This window comes from Callorhinchus milii, unplaced genomic scaffold, assembly GCF_018977255.1.
Source record: "Callorhinchus milii isolate IMCB2004 unplaced genomic scaffold, IMCB_Cmil_1.0 Scaffold1, whole genome shotgun sequence".
In the NCBI taxonomy this organism is placed as follows: Eukaryota; Metazoa; Chordata; class Chondrichthyes; order Chimaeriformes; family Callorhinchidae; genus Callorhinchus; species Callorhinchus milii.
In genome coordinates, this window is record NW_024704742.1 from 4,009,994 (window position 1) to 4,020,303 (window position 10,310).

Consider the following 10,310-nt stretch of genomic DNA (forward strand, 5'->3'; position numbering starts at 1 on the left):
CTGAAAAGGTGCTAAACCACAATTAGCGAGTCCTGTAGCTCAGTGGTTAGAGCACTCGCTTTGCGAAGGAGAGACCTGAGTTAAATTCCAGGCAGAGGGAAACCTTGGGCAAGTTTCCTTACTCCACACAGAGCCTAATAATAATCCCTCCAAAACCAAAAACAATAATAAATTGGTCATTTTCAATCCACGACTGTTTGTGGGACATTGCTGTGCGCAATTGGCTGCCGCGTTCGCCCACAAATATACAGTCAATTCACTTTACAGTGTGTTCTGTGAAGCGCTTTGGGACGTCCTCCCGACGTGAAAAGCGCTATATCAAATGCAAGGATTATTATTATTATTATTACCAACACATTACTCGGAAGTAACCTGTGTGCATCTGCGTGGCGCTGACACACACTTAAAATAGGTAGTAAAGGAGAATTTGTTCCCTCTCCCTGGTGAAGAAGCCACGAGCAATGCACGTTTGCACAGTTCCGATCGCAAGTAATGACTCTCTCCACTCCATTGAGAAATGCTTCGTGAACCGCAGATCAAACGAGAGGCAGTCCTTTTGTCCTCGACTTGGTCCTTTTGTTGCCACCCCCACCCCACCCCCACCCCCAGTGAATCAACTCAGTCCCCACACCCCACCCCACCCCCAGTGAATCAACTCAGTCCTCTTTTGACACTTGCACTAAAGTAATCTACAATTTCAGTCCCTGGTGTCACAGAAAAGTATGGTCCACACACTCAAAAGTTAATTAAATAGGTCACTTTTTTTAAAAACAAAGGAAAGGGAAAAAAAATGTTTTGCCTCGAACGAACGAACGAACGAACGAACCGTTTGCCCATTTTTTCTCCTTGTTAAAAAAAAATGAACTTATTTTAAATATCACAGTTTTCGTTTCGATAAGGAAATCGTTCTCATCCCTCGTTGTCGCCATCGATGCGTCTCAAAGCGCTTCTAAGGAATATACTGTGCAGTGAATTGACTGTGTCTGTGTCTGTGTGTGTTTTGTGTGTGTGTTTTTTTGTGGGCGATGAGTTTTCGTCTCCAAATCGATTTCCTTGGGTTTTTTTTTTTGCTGTGGGTTTATCTCAGCCCCACTGATGGGTGAAGTGGAGAGATTCTCCTTCAGGTAATAGCGTCGGGACTTTGGAAATACGCACTCAAAAAAAAGTCGGATTTTAACCCACTATTCGCCGATGCGCCTCGAGGTTTAATTTCGCCCGAAACGTTTCGTTCGCACATCCACAGCACTGACGATGGATTGGGTGAAATAGTGGTCCTTTATTTGAAATAAGTCACGACACACACGGGCTTTCATTTTTTTTTAAAAAAGATGTATTTATTTAGTCCAAAAAAAATCTCCTGCCTTCCTCCCAACCCCCAACCCCCCCCCCCCAAAAAAAAAGGAGAAACAGTACATAAACCAATAGCAAAAAGTTGCTAACAATAATAATAATTAAAAAAACAACGTTTCGTTCGTGTTCTTTTTAAAAAAAACAAAGGGAAAAAAAGATTTCCAGCTCACACACAAAAAAAAACACAGGTACAAAAGCGAACCAAAGCACATACATTGGCTGGAGAGGGAGAGAGAGAGAGAGAGGAGGATGGAGGAGGATGGAGGAGGAGGAGAAGAAAAAAAAGGACCACACAGTGTCAGCAAATAAATAATTCTACCTTTTCACTTTGCCAAAAAGAGGAAGAAAAATAAGACATATAAATTCCCACTGGAAGACAGAAGGTTTGACACAACCGAATGGAAAATACCTACACACACACTCTCTCTCTCTCTCTCTATTTATACACACACATATATATATATAAACACATATATATATATTTGAAAACACCCCCAATTGCAGGTGAACTCTCTTTAAATAGTCAGCTCAAAGGATTGGCAGTTTCAACGTCGCTATAGGTCGTGGGTTGGGTTTAAAGTGCGCGCATTACAAACAAAAAAAAAGGATTACAACAACATCAGGACACACACACACACACACACACACACATATATGGAATCCGTATAAAAATTAGCGATTTTTTTTTTCGTTTGGGAATACATTATTACTATTATTACTATTTATTATTATCATTATTAAGACGACCCAAAAATAGTTCTATTAGCATTCAGCGTTCATAGCAAATACAAAAACAGCAAAACCAACACCCCCCACCACCACCGTCACCCCCACCCTCCCACCCAGTCACCCCCACCCCCACCCAGTCACCCCCACCCCACCCCCACACAAATGGATGGAAGACTAAGTTCAATTCTAAAACGTTTCACTTTCTCTTTTTTTTCTTCTTTCCTTTGCTTTTTATGTGTGTAGGTGTGTGATGGTGGTGGTGGGGGGGGGGTATGTGTCTGGGTATGTGTGTGTGGGGGGGTGTGTGTGTGAGGGTATGTGTGTGGGGGTGTGGGGGTGTGGGGGGGGGGGGGTATGTGTGTGAGGGGTGTGATGGGGGGGGTGTGGGTGGGATGTTAGTAATTCTGCACCAGTTCAGAGAGTTCATCACCAACACCAACACCACCATCCTCATCCTCATCTTCCTCCTCCTCCTCCTCCTCCTCCTCGCTCTGCAGATCCAGGGCCACGTCTGAGTCGCTGTAGCCCGAGTGAGGGGAGAACTCCCCATCGCTGCGGTGGGACCGAGGGGAAGCCTTCTTCTGCCCCACCAGGGCCGGGGAAGACGACGATGACAGATCCTCCTCCTCCTCCTCGCGGTGATGGTGATGGTGGCGGTGTTGGTGATGGTGTGGTGTGGTGGTGGGACATGTCCATCTGGTCCCGGTCGAAGCCGAACTGCAGGGGGTTCAGCTGCACCGAGTAGCCGGCGGTGGGGTACCGCCTGCAACTGGGGGAGGGGGAGGTGATGGAGGAGGAGGAGGAGGTGATGATGGAGGAGGTGGAGGAGGTGGAGATGATGGAGGAGGAGGAGGTGGTGGAGGTGGTGATGGAGGAGGTGATGGAGATGGAAGAGTTGGTGGTGGTGGTGTTGGGTTGGTGTTGGTGTTGGTGTTGGTGGTGGTGGGTACCTCGCCTTTGGGGGCTGCTCCCCCCCCCCCCGCTCCCCCCCTCCCCCTCCCCCCTGCAGCAGCTCGGCCAGGGCTGTGATGTAGATCTGGGCCATCTGTAAGGTCTCGTACTTGCTGAGCTTCTTGTCGTTGTTGAAGGACGGGATGACGTTCCGCAGTTGGTCGAAGGCGTGGTTCAGGCCGTGCATCCGCCGCCGCTCCCGGGCGTTGGCCGCCAACCTCCGCTGCTTCTGCACTCCGTTCACCTGCCGACTGGGGGGCGCCCGCTGCCGGCAGCCCAGCTCCCCCCGGGCCCCCCGGGCCCCCAGAGACCCCCGGGCCCCAGAGACCCCACCCCAGCCCGGGCCCCAGGGACCCCACCCCCACCCCAGGGCCCCCAGGGACCCCACCCCAGGGCCCCAGGGACCCCACCCCCAGCCCCAAGCCCTTCAGCCGACACAGCTCCCGCACCTTCATGGGGCTTCTCCACCAACTCCAACTCCTCCATCACCTCCTCCCATCATCATCATCATCTCCTCTTCCTCCTCCTCCTCTTCTTCCTCCTCTTCCTCCTCCTCCTCCTCCTCCAAGTCGCCGTCGGCTCCCAACAGCGTCTCGTCGACGATCCGGGCGACAGGTACTCGGCGTGTGCCGGGCAGGTGCCGGGGGGTACACCGGGGCCAACCAGGCTCGGGGGTCGGTGTCCAGCAGGGACAAGCCCCCCCCGCCCCCGCCCCCACACCCCCACACCCCCCGCCCCGTAGCCCAGGTGAGCCGACAGCCCGGACTGTTGGTGCTGCAGACACCGCTCGGCCGCCAGTTCCTTCATCTCGGACCATTCGTGGGTCATTGGCGCACCCGGAGAGGGGGTGTGGGGTGGGGTGGGTGTGGGGGTGGGGTGGGGGGTGGGGTGTGTGGGGGAAGGGGGGGAAGTGGGGGGAGAGAGGGGATGGGGATGGGGAAGAAGGTGGGTGAAAGGAGGAAGGTGAAAGGAAAGGAGAGGGAGAAGGGGTAAAACAAGATAAAAGAGAGAGAGGGAGGGAGGGAGGGGTAAATAAAGAGGGAGAGAGGGGTAAATAAAGAGGGAGAGGGGGGTAAATAAAGAGAGGGTAAATAGAGAGAGAGAGGGTAAATAGAGAGAGCGGGAGAGGGGGTAAATAAAGAGAGAGGACGAAATGAAGTCGTAACGACCAGAAAAAAAAATAATAAGAATAATAAAGTTTGATGCGGGGGGGAAGGGGGAAGGAGAGAGAGAGGGAGAGAGAGAGTGTGTGTGGGAGAGAGGGAAAGGGTAGAAAAAAAGGGGTCAACACCAAAAAAAGGGGGAGAGAGAGAAAGTGGGAGAGAGAGAGAGAGAGAGAGAGAGAGTAGAGAGGAGAGGACCACAAATGAAGTCGCTGCAACAACAACAAGAAAAATGATAAAATAAAAGTTTGATGGGGAGGAGGAGGAGGAGGAGGACGGGGGGGGGGAGGAGAGCGAGAGAGTGGGGAGGGCAGAGGGAGGGAGGGAGGGTGGAGGTGGTCGGGGGGGGGGGGGGGTGGGGGGTAAACTCTGCAGTCCGGATGCTCTTGTTGCTGACGATGCTCTGAAGTGGCACAAACACACGAAGTTGTCGCAGGTTGTTGCAAAAGAGTTTTGCTTTTCTCTCTCTCTCTCTCTCTCTCTCTATCTCTATCTCTCCCCCTCCCTCCCTCCCTCCCTCCCACCTCTCTATCCCTCTCCCCCTCCCTCCCTCCCCTCTCTATCTCTCCCCCCCCCCCCCCCCCCCCCCCCACCCTATATCCCTCTCTCTATATCCCTCTCTCTATTCCTCGCTCTAATCTATCTCTAACTCTTTCTCTCTTTATATATATATATATATCAATATTCCTCTCTACGTCTATCCCTCTCTCTCTCTCTCTATCCCTCTCTCTATAACTATATATACATATCACCTTCTCTCTCTCTATCCCTCTATCTCTACCCCCCCCCCCCCCCCTCTCTCTCTCTAAATATATATATATATCCCTCTCTCTCTCTGTCTATAAATATATATATATCCCCTTCTCTCTCTTTATTCCCCCTCTCTCTCTCTCTCTATATATATATATATATATATATATCTTCTCTCTCTTTATCCCTCTCTCTATGCCTCCCTCCTCCCTTTTATCTCACTCACTCACTCACTCACTCACTCGGGTTTTTTTTGGAGCAGAGTTTTTTTGGAAACTTTCGGTGCAGTCCGGATGCTCCTCTCTTTCCCTTCGCTTCTCTTCTGCTCCGGTGTCGCCGCCGAAGTCGGGGGCAGATTGGGGCAAAAAGGGGCTCTTCTCTTCTTCTTCCTTTATTTTTCTCTCTCTTCTCTCTCTCTCACACTCTCTCTCTCTCTCTCTGTCTGTCTGTCACCTTCGGCACGCGTGTCTGTTTGCACAACACACACACACACACGTGGGGAAAAAAATCAAGACATCCAAGGGTCCTGTCTGCTGTCTGCTGGTGGGTCCTGTCTGCTGTCTGCTGGTGGGTCCTGTCTGCTGTCTGCTGTCTGCTGGTGGGTGCTGTCTGCTGGTGGGTGCTGTCTGCTGTCTGCTGTCTGCTGGTGGGTGCTGTCTGCTGGTGGGTCCTGTCTGCTGGTGGGTGCTGTCTGCTGGTGGGTGCTGTCTGCTGGTGGGTCCTGTCTGCTGTCTGCTGGTGGGTGCTGTCTGCTGGTGGGTGCTGTCTGCTGGTGGGTGCTGTCTGCTGGTGGGTGCTGTCTGCTGTCTGCTGGTGGGTGCTGTCTGCTGTCTGCTGGTGGGTGCTGTCTGCGCTGGGGGTTGTGGAGGTGACTGTCTGTGCTGGGGGAGGTGGGGGGTGTTTGGGGATGGGGGGAGTGGCAGTGGCTGTGGGGGGGGGTGGAGAGGGGTGGGGGCAGTGGCTGTGTGAGGGTGACTGTCTGTGTTGGGGGGTGTTTGGGGGGTGGGGAGTGGCAGTGGCTGTGGCTGGGGGTGTGTGACTGTAGGGGGGTGTGTGACTATGGGGGGTGTGACTGTGGGGGGGGGGGTGTGCTGTGGGGGTGGGGGGTGACTGTCGGGGTGTGTGTGGCTGTGGGGGTGTGTGACTGTGGGGGATGTGTGACGGGGGGTGTGACTGTGGGGGGAGGGGGTGGGGGTGTGACTGTGGGGTGGGGGTGTGACTGTGGGGGAGGGGGTGGGGTGTGACTGTGGGGTGGGGGGGTGACTGTAGGGGGCTGTGCTGTGTGGGGGCTGTGCTGAGAAATTCAGAAATAACAATAGGCACACAGCAAGAATAAACTTTGTGCATGGTGTGCAGTTTCAACTCGAACAAAACCAATATCATTCATATATTCGAGGACGCGATAAGGCGCTCTATCAGATGCAAGGATTGCATTCGTTCACCGTGTTTCGGTATTCTGATCTGTTTGTTTTATTTGTGATACTTACTGTTTAGTGGTTAGAGCACTCGCCTCGCAAGGGAGAGGACCTGGGTTCAAAATTACGAAACGTTGGGCAAGTTTCCTTACTGCACACCCCTCTATTTACCCAAGAGCTGTTGTGGTTGTTAGTCGATTGGACTAACCCTAACCCTAACCCTTTTCCAGAGATACTGATTCCTTCAAAAAAAATAATAATTTGGTCACTCAATCCACGACTGTGGGGCACTGCTGTGCGCAATTGGCTGTCGTGTTTCGTCTACAAAATATACATTCAATTCACTTTACAGTATATTCTGTGAAGTGCTCTGAGATGATTTGAAGACATGATAAGGTGCTGTATCAAATGCAAAGCTCATTATTATTATTGTTAAATCTGCTTTGTCTATGCTCTTCTCTCCCTCACATTCACCAGCATTGTGTTTTATACATATATGATTAAAATTAGGTCTCGCAACACATCGCCGGTTGCTCCCAGTGACAAGAGGGATTAAGGGATATGGGGATAGGACGGGTAAATGGAATTAGATCAGCCATGATCTTATTAAACGGCGGGGCAGGCTCGAGGGGGGGGAATAGCTTACTCCTGTTTCTACGTCTTATGGTTTTGTGAATACTGTATAGTTGGCATTGATTTCATGGGGTCTGTGCCTCAAATTACTGTGCAACTTTCAGTGAAAGCCTGGGCTTCAAATCACATCCATTCTACTTTCCACCCGATCCGAAAGCCACCTGCAGCACCAAACGGAGTGAGTCAATGCCCTCTTGTGGCGGTTTACTTCCAAATCTTTCGACTCTTTTTTATATAAATAAATCCATCACTTGGCATCAGGTAGAGAAATCTTCTCTGCATCAGGTGCTGGTCTGTGTATATCAGGTGCCAGATCTGTGTATAGCAAATCTGGTCCTGTGTATATCAGGTGCTGGTTTGTGTATATGAGGTGAGGGTCTGTGTATATTAGGTGTTGTGGCTTTGTGCATATCGGTTTTTCCAATGGCTTAACATGAGGAAAATAGATAGATATGGTTGTGTAACAAAATTGTTATGATCTGTACACAAAGTCAGAAAAATAGTTTGCTTCAAGTGTTTCGTTTACACTTGCAGAAAGCCAAACACTGCGAATACTGCAAATACGGCATATTTATCAAGAGCTTTCAGATGTCCTCCTGATATAAAAGGAGCTGTATGATATGAACGTGAATTGTATTATAAGTTGCAGCGTATGTATTTATAATACAACAGCAGCAAGATTACATTTGTATAGCGCCTTTCACGTCCCAAGGCGTCCTCCGTGAAATACCTCCATTTCAAGTTACTGTCTGATTAAAAGACGCTCTGCATACTTCTTTTTTGACGGGGGAAGTTTGTCAGAAGAGCCTGAAAAGGACTGCATTGTTTTCCTTACGGTGATATCTCTCACAGGGAACAGAACGTTTCGGCATGATTTATTTATGCGGTTCCGAACACACGAAAGAAAGGTTTATCGGAAAGGTTGGAGACATTTTCATGAAAATGATATCTCCTGCTGTCTGTAAAATTACCGAGGGTCCAGTGCGATTTTATTTATGTGAGGGGAGACCTTACACGACTGACGCGAGAACTTGTCGTTGCACCCTTCCAAATGTCACCCGCAATCCTTTTTAAGTGTGTTCCAAACCATTTTTCCGCACAGCTTTGGGAGGAGCGTTCCCAACAAAAACACATAATGGGCGTCGCGATGTTACCCCCCAGTTGTCATTTGGAATTTTTTTTTTATAATTTGACAGTGATCGCTTCAGAAATCATCAATATTGCATTGTTGGCATCGGTTTACATTAACACTGCGTTGTTGGCCGACCGTCAGTGTTCGTTTCTGAAATTTTCTGATGGCGAAAAATGGTCTCAAAGCTTAAAGCCTTCGGTGAGTCAATCCATTGGACCGTGTTGTACGCAACGAGAAAATTCCAGGTTTCTTTGCCGGTCGGTCTGTGCCGAATGAGCTGATCCTGGCTGAGGTGGAATAGAGGTGACCATTGGACTCACCTTTGTTCAGTGAGAGGAGATATGAGTCTGGTTCCAGAGGCTCATAGGTAGTGGTCAAATTAATGAGCTGTCAGAAAGTTAACGGAACTGAAAATCACCATGAGACCTCCTTTCAGGAAAGTCTTAGAGAGAATAAAGTTCCTAAAAACCAGATTGGGAGCTACATACAACAACCCCATGGACCTTATAGTCCATATTATTATTATTAATATTATCTGTACTAATAAAGATAATGTGTTTGTCTGTGATCTGTGTATCGAACACTCATGCGATAACCGATTGATGTAGACATGAGCTCTATTAAAAAAAATGCTTTAAGTAGGGCTCAGAATATGAAGGATGCACCGTATTCATCCCAAGGCGTCGAGAGGACACCTTGGGAAGTCCTCCCGATGCGAAAGACGCTATACAAATGTAATTTTGTTGTTGTTGGAGTCGTATTCTGCAACGACATAGCGACAGAGGAAAGCACACCGTTCGGAGCGATGCATCTATATTATGCAACAAAGGAATGGCACTTTTTTTTTCGGGTTGGCACGGGAGCTAGAGGGCTCCTCTCCTCGCCCCGCCACAGCCACAGCGCTTGTCAGTCGCCCCACCACAGCCGTGCGCCGGAATCCGCTACAAACAACGCCCTCTGTTATCAACCCACTAAACAATGAAGTTTCCGCACGGTGCAGTGCAGGCGGGAAACGGGCTTCGCTCCACTTGGAGGCCCCGCTGTTGTGATTGTCTGTGTGTGTGTGTGTGTGTGTGCGTGTGCGTGTGCGCGCGAGTGTCTGTGTGAGTGTTTCACTCTCTATGTGTTTGTGCGTTTGTGAGTGTCTACCTGAGTGTGTCCATGTCACTCCCCTCTGTACGTGTGTCTGTTTGCGAGTGTGTGTGTGTGTGTCTCTTCTAGGGGTGTGTGCGTGTGCGCGTGTGTGTGTGCGTGTGTGTGTTTATGAGTGTCTCTATGTGTATATGTCTCTCTCTCCTCTGTCTTTGTGCCCTGAGAGTCAGGAGGTGGTGACCCACTGTAGTCTGGTTGGTGTCCCTCCCACCCCCGGTGCCCACTGAGCCGGTCTGGTTTACCCCAATCATCTCCAGGCCCCATCCACCGTCTCTGAAAGGATAGACTTCAAGATCCTCATCGTCATCACACAATCCCTTCGCCCCCCAGTACCACCCCCTCTCTACACCGCTCGCACCCTATTCCTCGGCCGGACCCCTTTGCACAGCTAACAAAGGTGTCCCGGCCCCTCCCTCCGTGTACTTCAACCATTACGCCCCAACCTCGGGAACTCCCCCCAATCCCTCGGCTTCGCCCCCTCCTTCTCCTCAACCCCCACCGAAGGACCTACATCTTCAACTGCAACAATGGTCACCTCCACACGAATGGCCGGTGGGCAATGCTGGGCTGTGATTGGTCAGTGTGTGAGCTGGGCTGTGATTGGTCAGTGTGTGAGCTGAGCTGTGATTGGTCAGTGTGTGAGCTGAGCTGTGATTGGCCAGTGTGTGAGCTGAGCTGTGATTGGCCGATGTGTGAGCTGAGCTGTGATTGGCCAGTGTGTGAGCTGAGCTGTGATTGGTCAGTGTGTGAGCTGAGCTGTGATTGGTCAGTGTGTGAGCTGAGCTGTGATTGGCCGATGTGTGAGCTGAGCTGTGGTTGGCCAGTGTGTGAGCTCAGCTGTGATTGGTCGGTGTGTGAGCTGAGCTGTGATTGGTCGGTGTGTGAGCTGAGCTGTGATTGGCCGATGTGTGAGCTGAGCTATGATTGGTCAGTTTGTGAGCTGAGCTATGATTGGCCGATGTGTGAGCTGAGCTGTGATTGGTCAGTTTGTGAGCTGAGCTGTGATTGGTCGGTGTGTGAGCTGAGCTGTGATTG

At 50.4% G+C, this 10,310-nt stretch overlaps 1 protein-coding gene across 1 annotated transcript; it reads right to left on the reverse strand.

The window, feature by feature from the left end:
• Positions 1 to 2,459: 2,459 nt before the first annotated feature.
• Positions 2,460 to 7,560, reverse strand: LOC121849586 (protein atonal homolog 1-like). Its single transcript, XM_042337676.1, has 6 exons — positions 7,556 to 7,560; positions 5,750 to 5,824; positions 3,572 to 3,726; positions 3,439 to 3,496; positions 3,030 to 3,317; positions 2,460 to 2,718 (listed from the first exon to the last, which is right to left on the reverse strand). The coding sequence occupies exons 1-6, from the start codon at positions 7,558 to 7,560 to the stop codon at positions 2,475 to 2,477; spliced, it is 825 nt and encodes a 274-aa protein (XP_042193610.1). The 3' UTR covers positions 2,460 to 2,474.
• Positions 7,561 to 10,310: the final 2,750 nt, after the last annotated feature.

Bases quoted from the DNA above. Each gene is read 5' to 3' on its own strand.
- LOC121849586 (XM_042337676.1), bottom strand. The intron at 3,497-3,571 runs GAGGAAGAAGAG...GTTGGAGTTGGT, and splicing joins AGGAGGAGGAGGAGGAAGAG to GGAGAAGCCCCATGAAGGTG. The intron at 2,719-3,029 runs GTACCCACCACC...CCATCACCATCA, and splicing joins GAGCAGCCCCCAAAGGCGAG to CCGCGAGGAGGAGGAGGAGG.